Source organism: Mesocricetus auratus, unplaced genomic scaffold (genome assembly GCF_017639785.1).
Source record: "Mesocricetus auratus isolate SY011 unplaced genomic scaffold, BCM_Maur_2.0 Super-Scaffold_100021, whole genome shotgun sequence".
Taxonomy (NCBI): Eukaryota; Metazoa; Chordata; class Mammalia; order Rodentia; family Cricetidae; genus Mesocricetus; species Mesocricetus auratus.
The window spans coordinates 35,513,766-35,534,017 of NW_024429202.1; the positions used below are offsets into that span (position 1 = coordinate 35,513,766).

The window sequence follows — 20,252 nt, forward strand, 5'->3', positions numbered from 1 at the left end:
AGCAGGCAGTGAGAATAGTAGATGAAGCCCTGGGTTTGTGGGAAGGGCCTTGTGGTGAGTTTGAACCCCAGATCCTCTGCTCTCTAACTTCACGGACTTGAGTGAGTTGCTGAACACCCTCAAGCCTCCGTTTCATCATTTCTAAACGAATCTGTAGATAACATCTATTTCAAAGGGTCCCTATGAACATTCGCTGCACTCATCCGTGGGAAACACTGCTCCATGGGTCTCCGTTGACTGCCATGTACCCGTTGATGGTGCAGGTGGTGCCAGGCCCTCATGCTCCTTCAGCTGTACATGGGACTGTCTATTGTGTATGTTCTCTTTTACATGTGGTGTGCTTTTCTGTTTTAGGGAGGTGGTAAGACCTTGACTATTGCCATAGCGTAATTAACTTAGTAAGAATTGGAACAGCCACTAGATCCCATATTGTGTCCTAGGTAGGATTAACGTGTATTAGCTGCAATTAGTGACACTGCTGCAGAAAGCCACCAACTGGCCTTTCTGTCCCCCAACAGGATTCCCACAGGCCCTGCCAAGTGCTGTCAGATGAGTTGGCATCTGGCAAGTTCATCTGCACACATCTTGAGAAGTTAATCAAGAGTTTTAGTTGCTTCTAAGACCCATTCATGAGTCAATCTCTTTAATGCAAATGGGCTTTTTTTCACTGACCGTGAACCAAAGACCAGGAACACTGTGATAAGTAGGGAGAATATAGAAAGCTCCCCTTTCCAAAGAAAGGACTTGCCACTGAGATCGGCTTCCTGTTGCTGCGGGAGCAAACGGCCACAGAGTACATGTCCTGAAACAGTGTCTCCTCCTTCTCTTGTGGTTCAGAGGGCAGAGTCCGATACAGGTCTCACTAGGTGAAATCAGGATGTCCTGGAGGCTCTAGGGGAACTGTCTTCTCCAGTGTCTGGAGACCGATTCATCTCTTGGTTGCAGCATAGCAACTTTAAATCTCTCTGGCTTTCCTCGGAGTAGCCAGGATGATTGTGGGTATCCGGAGTCTGCTGGATCATCCAGGGCTGTCTCCCCATCTCAGAGGGAGCAGATGGAGTTAGTACTTCCTGTTGGCCCTGTATTCCTACAGATCCAGCGTTGCAACTGTTGGGATGCAAACGCATGCTTACCACATCTTCCCAAGCCTGTATTGAGTGAGTTTTCGCGAATTGATCATTTGCAGTCCTCCAACACCCAAGACATGATATACCGCACAAAATAAAAAGTTCCAGAGACCCTCAGTGAAGTTGTTAGCATGATTTGGATAATTCAGACTTTATTGAAAATTGACATTGGGGTGGTATCTGTCTCCATTTGGTCTCAATTTGTCCCTCCACCCCTACCCTCTCTCTGAGTCAGTTACTTACTCATATACACATTATGGTGTGTCTGTATATACATGCACCCACATGTATTCCCAAAGTTTCAAGTCAATATCCTGCCAATAAAGTGTTAGGCTTGTCTTGCCCTCCTGACCATCTATGTGTATATTTTGAATTTTGTTTGTGAAATCCTTATGTCCTCAATCTCATGTTTAGACTGCCAGTCCCCCAGTGGCTATATTAATCTTTATTAAGATCTTTATTAATCACTAAAACAAGCTAAGTAAATGTTGTTGCTACTATTTTTGAATACTATTTTTATTTTTTGAGATTTTCATAAAATATATTTGGATCATATTCACACACACTCCAGGCAGCCTCTCCATCCCCCCATTCCTTCTTACCCAACCTTAAGGTTTCCTCCTCCTTTTCTTCCTCCGTCCTCTGTCCTCCTCCTCGTCCTCATTCTCCTCCTCTTCCTCCTCCTCTTCACCCATGAATTCCAGTTTGTGTTACCCAACAGATCTGGGAGCCGTAGTTCTAGGTAAAGATCCTGGCTCTGTAGTTACACAAACCACTCTCTGAATCTCAGTCTCCTAAAGGATGCTGCCCACAGTGGTGACTGTTCTCTGGGTTAAATTACAGGTGTCATGTGCTCATCAGGTTTCAGCATTTATTTCTCATAGCAGGGCTTCTTAAACTCTTCATTCACAATCCCATGTCACTGGAGAACAAGTTTCCATATTAATGGGCTTCTTTATTTCTACACGAAGAATTAAACCTCTATTTGATACTTGGTTCTACAGGGTGAAGACCATCTTCAACATTTTTCCAAATTGATTTGTATTTTTCTTTTGCAGTCATCAATGCAGAGACCACTGCGTCATATACATTGTACAAAATAGCAGAAGTGTGTGTAGGGCCGTGCCTGAAATTACTGGAGATTCTGTTGGGATTACCAAGCCTGGGTTTATTATCAGTGTTTTTATGAGACTCAGGTTAGCAACTCAGCATTTTAAAAAACCAAGTGTTCTAACATGATACCAACCCTACATCCCAAAGTATACTAATTTGGAACTTCCATGCAGAGAAGGCTGACAGCAGGAGACTGTTGAGTGCCCCCCACCCCAATAATTAAACCATTCTGTTTCTCTTAAAAACAGAAGATTCTTGTATAGATGGGGCAAATATCTCAGGTCAGTTGAGCTGAGGGTTTGGGCAGCCTTATTGGATTTGCATGGTGTGTTACACGTGCAGAACCAAGACTGTAGGGAGTTGGTTGCACATTCAAAAACGTCTTATTGTGGCCACATGTGTCATGAAGGGTTTATGCAACCTTTCTGGATTCTCAACTGACAGTTTAAGAAATGTCTGATTTTGTTGTGCTTATGCTGAGAGAGTTGACCCACTGAGTATCCTTGAGACAGTCAGTGGCTCAGTTTTCTGTGTCTTGGTTCCACTTAAAAGCCTGTGAAAATCACTTGAGAATTATGCAGGGGTAAGGTAGAGGCACAGGTGGAGAGGGAGAGGGTGTCCTGGTACCTGGCCCTTTTCTGGAGGTTTGGATACAATTGCCAGAGGAAGGGCTCAGGAAGCAGCCACCTCCCACAAGGGAGAAAGGGTTTAATTGGCTTCATAGTTCAGAGGATCGAGGTCCATCATGGTAGGGAAGCTAGGGCACCGGAAGCAGCTTGGTTTGTGGCCTGAAAATGAAGGACAGAGGACAATGCTGGACCTTAACTGCCATTCTATTCTCCTTTTTCTCTTTGTATTCAGTCCAGGATGCCAGCCATGGATTGGTGTCACACATATTCAGGGTGGATTTTCCCTCAACTAGACATCTCTTTGGAAAAACACAAATGTGTCAAACATATCCCTGTGCCTCATTAATTCTCTGAGGTGTTTTTTGTTGTTGGTGGTGGTGATGGTTTTTTTGTTTTGTTTTTTGTCCAGTCAGGTTGACAGTTTAAACTGGCCACCACAAGTACACCCCTTGTCAACTTGACACCGGAATACAGCACTTACACTGTGATGTTTTACCCCTGGCCACATGGACTCACGGCCATCTCTTAATGCAAAATGCCTTCATTCCGGCTTTGAAAGTCTTCATGGTCCTATTTCAATGTCGTTCTGAAATCCAGTCTTTTCTAAGACCGGAAACAAATCTTAACCACGAACTCCCATAAAATAAAAGAATAAATTGAATACTTTCAATATGTGATAACACAGAGTAGCGCATAAGAATTGGGGCATAGCAAGGAAAGATGCCACAAAAACAAGACTGGGGCCCACCCAGATGAACGCCAAATCTTGTACCTCCATGTCCAGCATCTGGGGCGCTTGGAGGTATCTGAGCCCCTGGGCTTCCAGTCTGGCCACCTGCGGCACGTACGGCTTTTCTCTTGGTCAGTTGTGCTGGGTGCCCGCCGCATTCCTTACCAAACGCCGCACATTTCCAGCCCCTCCAGTATCCTGTGCTGTCTATGGCTTAGCAGGAAGATGTGTTTCTATAGAGCCTTGTGCTTTCAGCCTGCACGGACGCAAACGCCGCCTGCTCTTCCTGTCGCTACTGTGGATGTAGCAGGCCATTTGGGAGAGAGCTGTTGGTTGGCTGGGTATCAGCTGATTGAAATGATGATCTGTTCCCATTTTAAATCATTTTGGAAATTCTATAAGTGAGCAGCAAATCTGGTGCTTAAGTGGAACCGCCTAGCGAGCGCCATTCCTCTTTCTGCTGTCGTCCCTGCCCTTGACTTTCAAAGAGATGTCCGCCTCGGATGATTTTCACGGGTGTCATCTGACTGAGAGATCAGTGTGTATGAGCTACAAGGTGTGGGCTAGGGGCCCCCTGATTGCAGGCCTCCAGCTCTCGAGGAACTTTGTGTAAACTCCACCCTCTTGGACACTATGTAAACTGCATTTTTATCTCCTCATGTGGAAATTCGTAAGTGAGAAGACATGTATTATACCTATGTGCCTGGATATGGCAGTAAGTGTCCTCTTCATGCCTCCGTGAGTCACATGCATGGGTTCCTCTGTAACTCTGAACTCATGGTCAGGAGGACAAAGGGGTTTGGGCGCAGGATCTTGTCATTGTTCCTTGTGTAATTTGGAGGCATCTCAGGTCAGTAGAGGGATTGGATATTGACTTTTCTGCTGCAAAAACCCTTGCGCATCTTCTGCCTGAGAAGAGCGGAGCTGCGGAAGTGGACGATGCCTGGATGTGTTGTATTCTTCCCTGTTTATTACTTCCCGGATTGACTTCATCACATTTGTGCGGCATCTGTCGTGTTAATAAGCTGGATTCTGGCATGGTTTTAATGCGCCTTTTGATCTGAACCACAGATGTGTCTTGACACATATTCTCAGTTACACACCTTCACCGTTCTGTTTGCATTCTTTTCCTTCCTTCCTTCCTTCCTTCCTTCCTTCTTTCTTTCTTTCCTTCTTTCTTTCTTTCTTTCTTTCTTTTTATTGCTTTACCCAGAATGTTATATAGTGGAATTGCTGTTGAAAAGCTAGTTAGGAGATGTCAAGGCAGACTTTCAGGGGGTACTGTAAGGGAGTTTTACAGTTGGGAAGACAGAGTTGAGCTCCCCATCTAAAGGTAAGTGTGAGGTCGTAGAGCTGGAGGGGAAGAGGAAATGCAGTAGGGGATCCCAGATGAGCAGGCCTAACAGGGTTCCTGCTGAAGAGGCCAGGTGACCAGACATCGCCTGCAGCATGGTGGTGTTCGAGGAACCCGATCGGGTATGGGGTAGAGGATCTTGCTAACATTGGGTGATGCAAAGATAGACACAAAAGCCACTGAGAACAGGGTTCCCAGACTCTTCAGTAAAGTTTGCCCAGAGGAGCCCCAAGACTAAAGCCTCATGCCCAGCCTAGCTGGCTTCAGCGTCTGCTTTCACTTCTAAGAGGCATCTGCTCTTTACCCAGCGCTTAAATATTCCATTGTCAGGTAGGCAGTTGGTTCATCTGTTCACCTACTATAGGATACCATGGTTATTTTCCAGTTTGGACAATTATGAATAAAGTAGCCTAAATATCTAAATACAGGCTTTGCGTGGATACCAGTTTTCAAAACTAATTTCAGTTTTACAGGAGCATTGTAGAGTTAATTGGTGCAGAACATTCTTGTATACCCCTTAGCTAATTTCTCCAATGCTAACGTGCTACACGAGTTGTCAAAACTAATTAACATGGGTGCGTTGCTGTTGCCCAGGCTCTGTTTACATTTCAGCAGTGTTTCCACCAATTTTCTGTCTCTATTTTACCATCCGTCTCAGGGTACCACGTTGCATTAGTAGAACAGTAATTTGAATTTGAGTTTGTACAAGTAGTTTGGGCATGTTATATTTGCTAAATATCTTCAAAACCCTGAGCATATGCTGAGGACACAAGTGTAAACCTATCAGCTGTTTAATTATAAGATTTCTGTTTTTGAGCTTTTTTTTTTAGTTTGCATCTGGCTTCGGTAAAACGTTCAGCTCATCTAGTGCAGGGAGGTGTACTGTAGGCTTTGGTTACAAGACGTTGATTCTCAGCAGTACCAGAGCTTGCTGGAAGGTCATTTTAAGGACGAGAGTTTCAAGGGCCTAGAGGAGACTAGCGGCAGTGTGGTCATAGGAGCTGTCATTGTCTAATTTTTCAAGTCTGGACGAGGCATTCAGGTAGCTAATGAGCATCTTTAAATGTTTTGCTGGCAGAAGGACTCCATGAAAGATGACAGAAGAAGTCATTGTCATAGCCAAGTGGGACTACACGGCCCAGCAGGACCAGGAGCTCGACATCAGGAAGAACGAGAGACTGTGGCTGCTGGATGACTCCAAGACCTGGTGGCGGGTGAGGAACGCAGCCAACAGGACGGGCTACGTGCCGTCCAACTACGTGGAGCGCAAGAACAGCCTGAAGAAGGGCTCCCTGGTGAAGAATCTCAAGGACACGCTAGGTGAGCGTCCACAGCCCACCTGGCACAGCTAGGCCATCGCTGAGGCCAGAGGATAGCATTGCTGCTTCTGCGTGTGTGTGTGTGTGTGTGTGTGTGTGTGTGTGTGTGTGTGTGTGTGTGTGTGTGAGAGAGAGAGAGAGAGAGAGAGAGAGAGAGAGAGAGAGAGAGAGAGAGATGCAGTGTGAAATGTGATGTATAGTGTGTGTGAGTGTGGTGTGTGTGAACATGGTATGTTTAGTGTGTGTATATGTGGTGCGCTGTGGGGGGTGTATGTGTGTATGTAATGTGTTTTTTGGTGTGAGTGTGGTGTATAGTGTGTGTATGAGTGTAGTATGTGTATTTGTGGTGTGTAGGGTGCATGATGTGGTATTTGTGTGTGTGTGTGTGTGTGTGTGTGTGTGTGTGTGTGTGTGTGTGTGTGTGTGTGTGTGTGTGTGTGTTGGGGCCGGTGTTCATGTTGGCAGCCTCCTACTTGGGTTTTGTACAGAGATCAAGTTAAAGACTCTACTTACCATTTTCTGTATAGCTTACTAGAGTTTAGGATCTTGGGTAAATCAACACTTCTGTGTGCTATGGACCCCTTCACAGCTGTTTCCTTGCATCCAAACTTTCAAAGACCCTGACTTGACTCGCAACAAGTTTCATAGCTTTCCCTGCCAATGCACCAACCCTTTTCTCTTACACACTCCCATGCATTGGCCTTTGTACAGGCAGAAGGAGAAGACAGGTGTATTTTGGTCTGTTTTCGCTTTTGTGATATTTTATATCACAGTTTCAGGCAGTTAGTTGATGTGTAGCTGGGTGATGAGCAATGTGACATAAGAAACCTCACAAGCGGATACTTGAACAAGTCCTGTTCAGTTATGATACTCTCTGGTCCTTCCCATTCATGCCTCCTTTCTTCCTCTGGTGCATTTCCTATTACTATAACAAACTGATTGACGGTGGTGGGTCGCTTTATAAATAAAAAGGCTTAATTTGGCTTACTTGAAGTCAAGTGGCTGTATGTGTATTGCCTTCTTGGCAAAGTTTCAGTGTGATACAGGTATCATATGGTAGAGACTGGGGGCAATAGAGAACTGTGTATGTGTGTGTTTTCTGACATTGTTTCCTCTGTAGAACCACCAGAATTCATTTATGCACTTTCTATCTAGTTCCCTTTGCCACCCAAAGGTCCCACCTCTAAGCAGTGTGATAGGAACCAGTTTCTTTCTTCTGACTACTATTCAGTGGGGATTAAATTCAACACAGGGACCCAGGTAAGGAGATGCATTCGAACCACATTAATCTGTAGCCACTGGTCCAGCAGGAGATGCTTCTTACCACAGTGGTGGCCAGCATACCTGAGTGTGCACACAGTGCCCCCTAACCATGGTTACTGCTTCAGATTACCCAGGAATATAAGCAGGAAAGCTCTGTGGAAGGACAACTGATCTGAGCTGTCAAGCTTACAGTTGGTTCCTCCTCGGGTTAGTATAATGGTGTTTGTAGCCAGAGCTTGTCACTTCCAGTGGAAGTGGGCCAGTATCATCACCCAGGCCAAGTATATATATGTAGGCTTTTCTTTGTGTTACTGGAAGAGGATTAATTTCATTAGAGGGGGCGGAGGTGAGAGAAAACTGAAAACAAAGTCATACCGGATGTGGTGGGTGGGTGTTTCGGGGCCCCCATCTTCCTCCTTGTACAGTCCTTAAAGGTCTATGCTCACTGTTCAGTGGGTGAAGCCTTCAGTATTGTGTGCTGCACATGGACTTTTTCTCAGGATGTCTGTGGCCAGTGTAGACTCTGCCGAGGTCTTTTTCTGCTGAATTCTCTCCCCTGTGCATTCTTTTTCTTTGCTTGAGAATGTCACTGGGAAGAACTGCCCTAGTCTTAGGACTCCTAGTTGCGTATGATAAAAAAAAGCCGAGTTGGTGTTGTTCAGAGAGTTTTTGACTGACTTTCAAGCCATCTCCTAACACACCCTTTGTAGCAATGATAAGCATTGTTGACATATTTTGCCTTAGTAAAAAAAAATCTTCAGAATTCTGTAAACCACAAAATGCACATAATTTGGAAGTGGGAAAAGTAAGCCTCCTGAGGTCATGTAGCCCCTGCCTGCGGACTTTCTCAGGAGGAAAGACAAGGCCTCTGGTTGGGGCTCCAGGCCTCATCTTTGCCCAGATGTTCAGATTTCCCCAGGTGTGGTCAGTTTATCTCGTGCCACACTCCCAAGTCACAGAGCAGACCAGCACATCCCCATCCTGGTGCTGGGCCTGCTCCCCTGTCCCCGACAGATTGCTACCCAATCCCTGCTGGAATGCATAGACAGCTACAGAAGGCCAGTTCCATTTTTGGAGAACACAGATTGTTAGAAAGTGCTTCCTTAAATAGAATCAAGATTTTACATTTCTTAAACTTCCTCCCCTTGGCTCTGACTCTGCCCTCCGGGGCTTTGCCAAGCAGAGCAGATCTCTTCAGTGAGTGACGGTTCTGTGAACTTCCGTCTCAGTTTCAACACATGGTTCCTTGGAAACATTTGTATTAAGGATGAAAGATTGCAAAAATGCAGATAAAAATTTGTTTCTAGATAATCTATTTATTAATAGGAATTAGCTTTCACAGCCAAGGGGCCTTTGGGACTCAGGGAGAAGTGGCCCCCGTTAAATTTTTTTTCTGCATTTGATGTGTGCATGCATGTGCAAAGTGAGGGCGCATGTGCCACAGCATGGATGTGGGGGTGTCAGAGGATAATCCACCACAGTCTGTTCCTTGTTTCTACCGTGCAAGCCCCAGGGATTGAACTCATCAGATCCTCAGAATTGAAAGCAGGCACCCTTAACCATTGGGCCCCCTGGCTTGGCCCCCACTTTTAGTATTTTGTTATGGTTTCTGTGTGTGTGTGTGTGTGTGTGTGTGTGTGTGTGTTGACGGCATTACAGTCACGATCGCCTTTGCTATTGGACAGAGGAAGCTTGTGGTCTAAACACACATTTCCTGTTGAAGCAGTGTCCAGAAAGAAGAAGGGGGAGACACGTCTGTGATTGATCTCCGTGTGCGACTGCTTCTTTCTCCACAGCCTGACACCCAGCTTGTAGGCCACAGAAAGGTGAAGGTGCTTTCTGTGGCCCCTCCTGTCTCCCAGGTGTCTCTTGTAATACAAACCTCGGAGTCTACATGCTTGTGACTCCCTGTTTAGTTACGGATGCATGTGTCCTCCAAGTCAGAACGTGTAGAATGGAAAGCCTCTCTGCTGTGTGGAGGTATCAAACCAGGATTGACCTCCCCTGCATCCCTTAGCTTCTTGTACTGCGTGCTGTCATCCATGTGGAATTTATCTGCTATAGGAGTCCACCCTATTGGAGGTCCATGGTAGGACTTCCATGCCTGATGCCTCCTGCAGAGCAAATTGCAGAGGAGTCACCCACAGAGCCGCAATGCTACGAACTAGAGCTTCTACCTGTGAGGGAGGCGACGGTGGCTCCGTGTGGCTGCCTGTGTGCCTTGGAGACTTAAAGTCTTGTCACCTGCAGTGCTTCTTCGAGCTGATTGAAGGCAATGGCACATTTGACAAAAACATCTCTTTGAAAATATTAACATTCTTTCAGTGATTTGTAATTGAGTAAAACAATCTGATCTTGTATTTTCTTTCATGAGGGCAAAACGTTTATATCTGCTGGATCTCCTTTCATGTTCGACTCCTGGTCATGAACAGTCAAGAAAATGTTCCCCTGCAAAGCAAGGAGTGATGGCTTTTCAAGGATGTTTCTTCAGGCAGTGTCTTGACACAGCTCTGAGCTCAGCAGTGAGCCAGCCCAGGCTACTTCTGGCCTTGATATTGCCAATTTGACCCTGGCGTGAGAATGGCCCTGTGATCTCCCTAAGGACAGCAGACAGGAGATCCAGAGTGCACTTCACCTCTGACTGACCGACTGACTTGCTTGTCTTCATAGATTTGAGCGTCTGGTTTTAGTGGCAGGCCTCCCTGTGCAATAGATTGGAAATGTCTACAAGTTAGCATCATGAAATGTTGGAGAACAGTTTAGAAACAATAGCTTCCTCATTTTAGACATAGAAAACCAGGTTCTGATTAGCACAGCTTAAGGGAAGTCCCAGGTTAGATGATGATGATGATGATGATGATGATGATGATGAATGGATAAATTTCCCAGGTCTGGTGGGTGTGTAGTACTGGGGTGGTCTCAGCAGCTTAGTCTCAAATGACTCACAGAAACAGGGTTCCTTTCATCTTGCTGTGCGTTCAAAGCATACAGGCACACTTAGGGAGTTCTTTAGAGACCACCCTAGGCCTGAAGGCATCTTATGGTCAAGGGGATACTATGACACAAACCCCAGTTCTGCAGGAGCATTTGCAGAACTGTAGTGACTTCAGTTTGGAATTAGCCTTTCAAAGACCAGACAGTATGGTGAGTATACACTATGATCCAATAGAAGGCACAGGAAAACCACAGGTGCCCATATATTCTGCTGGCTCCTCATCAGAATGGTGCCCCTGCCTGACGTGGAACTTCCTGTGGTCGATCTGTTTTCTGAGTATCTCTAGGATGAGAGTGAGGAATGCATGCTGCCTGTTGCTTGCTGAAGCTGCCCAGACTGGTCTGGAGCCATCGTTCAGGTCTTGTTTGCACAGCTATTTCTACAAGGGGAAGTCTCACAGCAGACCTACTGGTGTTCTGGCTCTGCCACCCTCTTCTCTGGGCATTCCCTGAGCAGGAGCTGTGCTGCCTGCCCATCAATCAGTTGGGGCGTGGATCCATGCAGTCCATTGGTCTTTGCCTCCTGTCTGTCATTTTCTGTAATGGTCGCTAGTACACAGCAGTCAGCCCTGAATTCATTTACTCACACATAATGAAAATTGGCTCAGCAGGTTGTATTTATATATTTGCCCATTTATATAATAATATATATGTAGCAATAATGATCCAAAGAAAAAAGAGGCTACCAATTTGAAATGGTGAGAGCATGGGAGGGGTTGAGAGAGGAAAGGGAAAGAGACAAGTAGTGCGATTATATTTTAATTAAAAATGTAAAAACTATCATAAAATTATCATATGGTTGTCTCCGGCCTTTAAAATGGGCGTGCCTTTCAGAAAATTGGAATATGTGGAAAAACTTAGAAGAAATCATATCCCCTGGGTTTTCCGTCCTCTGAAAGAGTTATTAGCATTTGTATCTAATCTCTTGGTGTTTGTATGCGTTACAGTTAGGTTGTTTGATGACTAGTGGCTATTCTCAATGGAGCTAGTACAAAGCACATGGACTCTGTCTGTAGGGTGCCTGGCATTGGCCAGGGAATGGCAGTTTTCTGACACCCTGTATTTCTAGATTTTCGGGGGATGCTGAGAGCATTTGTATTCTTTTTACCCTGTTAAGAGAGACATTGATTTGTGGCAGTGCGTTTGTTGTAGAAGTCGTGGGCTTTTCTGTACTGACTGTTCTTCAGGAATGAGAACAATGCTGTTAGCCACCCTGCCCGGAACATGCTTCCTAGCCAAGTCACTCCATGGAGTGGCTTCATTAAAGAACAGGACAAAGTCCAGCGCTCCCCCTGGAAATTTTGTATTATACCATTGAAAAGGCAAGATCTCAATTCTGTCTCAGATGTCCAGCTTCTCCCGAGGTGTGTTTTGTCTTGACTTCACCCTCTCCGCCATGCAATATCTACTGTTGTGCAAGCATGAATTAAACATAATGCATTGTAATTTAGAATCCATTACAACTCTGTCTCACCAGACTGTTCACAATAGAAACAGGCTGTCACATGTATCATTGCTGAAATACTATGGAAACCTCTATAGTACTATGCTGCCAGACATTTCAGGATAAATTCAGATTTGGTTTTGTATGTCATAAGCTTCCAAGCATTTAGAACCCCAAAAATGTAAAACAACTTACAACAGATTAGTGGGAGGAAAATTAGAAAATAGAGACAGATTGTTTTGAAGGGGAAAAAATGTACTAATAGGACAAAAGCTAGGAGAGACCATGAGATATGGAAGGAGTGTGTACCCCAGAAAACTTGGAGAAACAGGTATGGAACTATCAGTGGGGTGCATGAAACCCTTGTTGCTCTGCCCACTGGACTGTAGTAGCCCCTTGTGTCATCATTGAGGACAGAAAGTCAGGTTCAGTACTGTGAGCCTGTGTCTATGTATAGGTTACCCGTTAAAGGTTCTACTTAGCTATGAGCAGATTGAATAATCAGGAGTGTTATGTGTTTATGTGAATATGTACAGGTATCTGTTCTTGTCATTATTCCATACATGCAGTACATCATCCACATGGCACTGACATTATATTGGGTGATACTTGACATCCATGGGGGACATAAGTTCTGTTCTATGCAAGTACTCTGCCAAGCTATATAAAGGATATGAGGGGACATGAGTTTTGACGACCATGGCGGATCCTGGTGCACTGCCCTGGGGATCCTGAGGACTCTCTGTGTTTCGGGATACAGTCTCCCCACGTGATGTGGCAGCTTGCTAAAGAGCGCCCCCCCTCTGAACTAAAGAGTTAATTCAAGCCGTGGAACAGAGCTACATGGGCTAAAAATGCCTGGGAATGAGTAAAACCGTCTTCCTGTGTTTCTGACTGCCTTGCCCATATGGCCTGCATTTGTTGTTTGCTTCTATCCATATGTCTGAAATGTTCCTTTTCTCTACTGCATGTTTCTCTCCGTGGTTGAGGATCCTTGGGGCATTGCTAACTGGCACCATGCAGCTGTACTGACTGCTGAACGCCACCCCCCCATACTTCCCTGCTGGTACCAGCTTTCCTCTGGCTTGCTACTGATAGTTTGGAGAGGGTAGGTGGGCATCCAAAGGCTCCTGCTAGGTGCACAGAGAGCCAAAGTCTACTAGTAGACTCAGCCAGTACAGGTGGTGCTGGGAACTTTTCTACATATTAGCCAAGGTGCTCACCTGTGTGACCTTTAGCCTAGAGCAGTGGTTCTCATTCTGTAGTTTGTGACCCCTTCGGGGTCAAAAGACCCTTCTGCCAGTGTCACATATCAGCCTGCGTGGCAGATATTTTCATTAGCGATTCAAGACTGTAGCAAAGTTAACAGTTACAAAAAAAGCGATGAAAATAACTTTATGGTCAGGGGTCACCACAACACGAGGAGCTGTGTTAAAGAGGCGAAGCATTAGGAAGGTTGAGAACCATTGGCCTAAAGGGTTATCCTTCCAGGCTGCTGTTGCTTCTCTGCTCGGTTCCCGAATTCACAGGCTCTACAAACATGCTCAGGTTTTGTTGGTTTCCACAGCTGCGGAAGCCACTTTGCATGACAATTCTTACGTATTTTTGAGGCTGCACCACCTCTGTTTCTTCTAGGAAGTATGGCTTGGGTAATGGCTATTTGTAGGTAATTTGCTTGATTTGTGTTTGCTTGTTTGTTTGTTTCCTTAGGAAACACAGCTGTTGACTGGCTGACTTGTAAAATTTGCAAGTAGATATTTGTGAGTAGAGTTAGTTGGAATGTGTAGTCATTGTCATGGTTGAAGCTGACCAGCTCCATACCATTTACACTGGTAAGCTAAGTTACCATGTAGCATTGGTAAAAGTTAGTTATGGTGGTCCTCGAAAGGGCCCTTGGATCCACTGTGACTTTTTTCCTGTGTAGGTAGTTTATGAACACTATGCTGATTTCTAGACTTTATTCTGATTTTTAGAAAGTACTTACGGACTACTTTGCTATACTTTGCTATGAAAGTCAGATGGCTGGGGCTTAGCCAAAGCCAGGAGCTTGTGCCCCTTGTGTCCCAGCTGGGCACTGTTCATTGTAGGCCATCAGTAGCTGAGGACTTAGAGGTAGGGACACAGGTCTCTGGAGGACTGGGCATCAGTCACCTGTCCACTTTGCTTTAAAGGTAGTCTGGGCAGCTACCCTTGCCTTGGAAATGGGGCCTTTTTCCTCCCGACACTAAGAACTTTTGTTGTGTAGACCGAGTAGCCTCTTTTGGATGATTCCTGGACACTCTGGTGCATAATCTAATTCTTACTGCCGCCCCCCAAGGGTGACTCCTGCCCCTGGGAAATGCTATAGAAGACAAATCCTTGCAGCTCAGTTGAGAAAGCCTTGCCTCTACGTTTCTCCAACTGATTCACTTCCAAATTTCAACTCTAGCATTAGTCGAAATCCTTGTTTACAGCGAACCCTGGGCAACTGCTACTTGGGTTCTTACTGTGTGCCAGTCACTTAAATCCAGGGCTTTCCCCAGCTACTTCACCCACCTGGCACCGCTCCCCAACCATCCATATCTGAGGCAGGCGATGACAGGGACCACGCAAGAGGTGCTGTAGAATTCTCAAGAGCTAAGCAGCATGGGAGCTGGGTCCCAGATGTGACTCAGACAGTCCTGCAGGAGAGCTGTTTCCCCGTGTCTTCCTCCTGACCATTTACTCATCTTAGTCTGTAACGTTCAGTTTTTGTAGATCCAATACAATCTTAGGAAGATAAGGTGTGTGCTCCAGGAGAGCTGTTTCCCCGTGTCTTCCTCCTGACCATTTACTCATCTTAGTCTGTAACGTTCAGTTTGTGTAGATCCAATACAATCTTAGGAAGATAAGGTGTGTGCTCACCGTTTGCTGGTGGTTTGACACTTCCAGTCATACTGGAGAATGTCACTTGTAATCTGTGCCTCATCTCACCCTTTTTGCATATTCAAAATAGTCATACTCCTGGATTGGGTATATGTGTTGCGAGGCGCTGAATATGCAGTTTCATCAGAAATTTTAATGAAAACTTAAGGTATTTTCATCGGCATCTGTGTTACTCTTTGGGTTTTGCATTTGTTTAAAAAAATCTCTATCATTTTTTTCCAACCTTAAATGTTTAATCACATTGCTTACCTGCCTGCTAACAAAGGAACAACTTACATTTGTGCTGGGGGTTCAGAGTTCAGAGCCCTATGCTCAAGGAACCGTGTGATTGTGGAGAGAGGCGATTGCCCCCACACCCCTATGCCTGAGCTGACTCTCCGTGCATCTGCCCAGGGGAAGAGGGACTTCCTGAGCAGAGAGAAGACAGGTGGTGATGCGCTCACCAAGCTCACAGATCTCCCCAGTTCCTTCCATCCTTAGTATTCATTCTGAACTTGGGAGTTTTATATGACACTCGGTAGAATACTTCATTATAAGGCATGCACTCCTACAAAGGAGTCACCATTAGTTTCAGAGTCGGGAGAGAGGAGAGGACCGTGGGAAATTAGTGCAACCCCTCATTGGCCACATCTTCTACCCTTACAGGCACACAGTAAGATTTTGAGCTTTCTCAAAGGGCGAGGAGAAGAAATAGCTCTAGGAGAAGGCTGTGGGGTGTATGCTGGGGTAGGGGATTGACCTGCCGAGGCTTCTAGCAGTCAGCAGCACTGGTTTGGAATGGCTGACAAAGTGTATGGAATGGTAGTGGTGAGAGAGGAAATTGGAGTTCATTAATTGAGCATTTGTTGTTTGTTTTTTGATGGTTAAGTGGCCCTCAGAGCTTGAGGACAAGCTGGCTTCCTTGTAGGGTGCTCCATTGCTGTGTTTTATACTCCAGACAGATCTAGGAGCTCAGCAGATCTTTGGGGTAAACCCCCCTCTTGTGGAGGAAAGCCCATGTTACTCCTTGGACATTGTCATTGCACATGTATGTGCCCAGGACATCTTGCCATGCAACTGTCTGTGACCCACAAAGGGACTTTGGGGATCAACTCAGCCTGTGGAGAAGGCATTGCCTTTGACTTTTCAAAGCCAGAGTTAACATGGAGGAATAAAAGTTCCTGGATAAGTTTCCTGCCCACTCTCAATCTCTGTGGGTTTACGTATCCCGGCTGCCAGAGGATTCATACTCTCCCCTCTGTAGAACATAAAGACACCACATGACCCCAGTGACAACAACTGAGGTCTTGGGGTGATATGGGATGGAGTGATTGTGATCCTTGAAGGAAGAGGGAAAGCATCAGGTGTGTTGCCTTTGGTGCCTAGCCTTTAGAATTCAGAATTCCCAGGTTCCTAATGATGGCTCCCTAGTGCCAGATAAAGGGGATTTCCCATTAGCAAGTTACTGAGGCAGGAATGTCCAGATGACAAGCCTTTGCTTTGCCAGTGTTGTTCTGTTAGCCTCTGGGGAGAGCTCTGCCTCTCCCCTGCACACTCCCTCTCTCTGTAGTTTCTAAGCAGCCTCTGAACTCCTGCCCCTGCTCTCTGTGCTGAACCCAGACTTCCACATCTCGGAGCATCTCAAAGCCTATCTGTTCCTGACTCAAATAGCCTGCAGTTCCTGTCATGGGCACTCCTGGTCCTTATCTAGGAAGGCTCCTCTGCTTCATGTAGTCTCAGAAGCCACAGACTCATGGAGACATTCCCCTGAGTCCTTTTTATTGTACTTGTCACCATAGGGGCATTTAGTATAGCTTTTCATAATTTTTAGTTGACTTTAATAATAGGCCCTCACTGTAAGGGAAGAAATGGCCACACATTAGTAGCCTCTGATCATAACTTAATATAAACAGCATTTTATCTTAAGCAGGATTTTTGGTTAAATTCAGCTTAGGGTACAGATCTAAATAGTGGCAAAAGTTGCTGTTGGCTTCTGTACTTGGAGTCTACATGAATGATTCTTCTGTACTGGTCTGTGATGGCCAAGGGGTCAGAGGGGACATTCTTCCTGCTTTGCTTTGGGCTGAGCACTGAACACTGAATGGACAGAGGTTTTTCTTGATAAGACAGAGGGAAAAAAAGGGACATAGGCAAAGTTGCTGTTTATAGAAATTTACCCTGCATTCATGGCTGACCCTAGCTCAGTAGTTGGGATGGGGTGGGGGGAGGATGTTGAGATAGCTATAGTCTGGTAGAATGTTCTAGAAGTCTTCTATGGCCTAAGAGCCACCTGTTGTGTGGGAGATCATGCAGTGGTGTAAAGATGTGGTTCTGCCCCCAGACCACTCCCTTAAGCCCACACTGGTGGAGTAGACTGATACTCTTCTTCAGGATTCGACACTGGGTAGTACCTTGTCCTCTGTCCACCCTTAGTGGTTATGCTGTGACTGAGATGGTCTGGTCTTTCAGATCCCTTTTCTGCTGTGCTGTAAATGTGCCCATCATTACTGGCCCAGCCCAGTGTCTGTAGGGCCAAAGGAACTGACCACATCTGTGCCTTGGATATAAACTTGACTTTGTCTAAAATTGGTTTGTACCCAAGAGCCTGTTGTGTTCCTAAACCACAAGTGGGGTCTCTTCGATGCTGTCTGAGACATTGGCCACAGTGAAATGTGCTTGGTCGGGCCGGTCGTTGGTGGCACACGCCTTTAATCCCAGCACTTGGGAGGCAGAGACAGGTGAATCTCTGAGTTCAAGGCCAACCTGGTCTACAGAGTGAGTGCCAGGACAGGCTCCATGGCTACACAGAGAAACCCTGTCTCAAAAAACAACAAACAAACAAACAAACAAAAATATGCATTTGGGCTACCTCCACCAAGTCAGATAGCTTGCAGAAGACAGCCTGCTTGGTGTCCTGCCTGGTCTTAGATTGCTCATGAGAACTCTGGCAGTGACACCTAAGACACCTAGGCTCAGAAAACAATGTGTGCCACCCTAGTGGTTCATGGGGCCCATGAGCATGGTTCACATACAGCGCATGTGCGTGCTACCTTCTGCCTCTCCCACAACCAAACTCAGGTGGCCCCAAACCATAAAAGCATCTTTCTTCAGCCTGCTTGTCCACAGACAGAAGTTTCGCACGTAGGCATCAGTGGTTTGGCACATTTAAGAAGGTGGGGGTGGGGAGTGAAGATGGGGGAAGTCTGTTTTATTTTCCCAGGACTTGCCAGTGATGAGACAAGATCAGCTGAAACCTAGCTTTCAAAAAAGAAATATACTGAAGTCAGCTTATATCATGAGAATGTGTGTTGGACTCAGGAGCTTGGTCCATGCTGTGGGGACTCTGTCTCTTTGGGTCTTATCTTGCTCGCCTCCACCCTCATTAAGTGCCAAGTGCCACTGGCATATGCTGCCCATGGCTTTCCCTCATGCTCCCTGGAATGCTCGAACAACATGTGTTCCCCCGGCCCAGCAGTGCAGGTGGAAAAGCCTTGAGTAGGAGAGGGGTTAGGAAAGTGCGGACCAGGTTCAAACTAGAGTCACCGAATTATCTTACAGGGTCAACCTGTCCAGATGTCCCCACAGTTAGTGTCTCAGTTAGGGTTTCTGTTGTTGTGACAAAACACCGTGACCAAAAGAAACTTGGGGAGGAGAGGGTTTATTTCACCTCACACCTTAAAAACCCCTCACTGAAGAAACTGAATCAGGGGCCATAGAGGAACACCTTACTCGATTGCTTCCCAGGAATGGCATCCTCCCCCCTGAGCTGGGCCCTCCCGTAGTATTATTAATCAAGAAAATTCCCCACAGGCTTGTCCACAGGCCTATCTGCTGGGGGCATCTTTTTTCAGTTGAGGTACCCTCTTCCCAAATGACTCTCAACTTGAGTTGACAAAGCACCAGCCAGCACACATAGCATATTTAAGAGTTTGTCTTTTCACTTATTCGGGTGGTTTTGTTGTGGTTGTCAAATTATTTTCAACGTTATTCTGAAATAACCGAGTTGGTCTTACCAGCATTACCACAAAACTGGATGCAAATCAAATCAGTGGACGGTGGCGTGAAGATTCCCACTAGCCAAGTGTTAAATGTTTCATCTCACATAAAACTGTACAGTGGTCACTTTCCATACTCAAATCTTGTCAGATCTCATGGCCTCTAATAATAAAGGCCTTTCTTAATTTTTTAGTTGACTTAAATAATAGATCCTGGCTCTAATGGAGGAAATCCCTACACATTGATACCCTTTAATCACAACAGTTTAAATTGTATTTTAAGTGTAAGGAATATTTTTGGTTAAATATCACTTATGTTACAGTTGCGATTAGTGGCAAAATTAAGTGATTTGCCCCTCAGAGTTCCCAAAATTCACACACACCCCATCTAAATGAGTTAGCTTGAATATATTTCCGAGCTATCAAGTTTGTTTGACGTTTTATCTTAAATTTGCAGGGCTCCAGCTGGAAGATGACAGAGCAAGTCTCAGAGGTGTTTGCTGTAATAGCCTTCATCTTCAGGGGGCAGGGGTGCATTAAAGAGTTCGGGCTTTAAAATGACTGACATTAATAATGTATGACATGTTCAAACTTTTATTAGAACTCAGTCTTTAGGGTATGTAATTTTATTCAGGAAAGTTAAAATGTGCCTATTATCATCAATAAAATTGTAGCTCAGGACCTTAGAGCTTACACCTGGTGCCAAAATTTGTCACAAAAGTAGAAAGCGTCATCCACTTTCAAATCTAGCTCAGCTGCTAACCATTTAAACAGTGTTGTCTGTTCACAGAACAGAAAAAATACAATTCTACAGTGCACATTTTATCAAGTACAGGTGACACTCTGGTACAATCTGTGGCTAGTCTTTCCTTACGTCTCTAGAGAGGTGGCTTCAGTAGGATCTTGGTCACCTTCTATAGCAGGCATATTTTACCCGCCTTGGGTGGCTTTGTGCCGGGAAGGGCTGCTGCCTAGTCTGGGACAACTCAGCTGGTCCAGTTAGACCTTCTGAGAGGAAACAGCCTTGTAGCTGCTCAGGGGTGCTGTAGGGAGGAAATGTCAGGGACATAGGCACTTGCCCCTCAGTCTCCTTGGCAGTACACAACAGGGCTGGCCATACTGCCCACAGCAGGAGCTGAAAACTACTGACCAGGCTGCTATGACCTGAGCATCTGTGTTCTGTCTCAATTGATGTGTTCAAACCTCACTCCATCCCCACTTCCTTTTGGGAGGTATAGGGCCACTGGGATGCCTCAAAAATGGCAGATTGGTGTCCTTTTTAAAGAGGCTTTAGGGACACCTGCTTTCCCCTCCCCACCAGGAGGCCCCACTTTCACTGCTGTGAAACGGGGGTGGGGGGGCACCTCACCCAGTCTGTCAGCTCTGTGAGTTTAGACTTCC

General features: G+C 45.7%; 1 protein-coding gene across 6 annotated transcripts in view; it reads left to right on the forward strand.

Moving 5' to 3' along the window:
• Positions 1-20,252, forward strand: part of Nck2 (NCK adaptor protein 2) — a 120,099-nt gene that overhangs the window by 82,701 nt on the left and 17,146 nt on the right. For 5 of the 6 annotated variants that reach the window (XM_040729228.1, XM_040729227.1, XM_040729226.1 and 2 more), the window contains one exon: positions 6,032-6,273. In XM_040729228.1, coding sequence (XP_040585162.1) covers positions 6,048-6,273 — 226 coding nt within the window. In that variant the 5' untranslated portion in view covers positions 6,032-6,047. The remainder of the gene's footprint in view (positions 1-6,031; positions 6,274-20,252) is intronic. The other variant, XM_040729231.1, reaches the window with a different exon arrangement.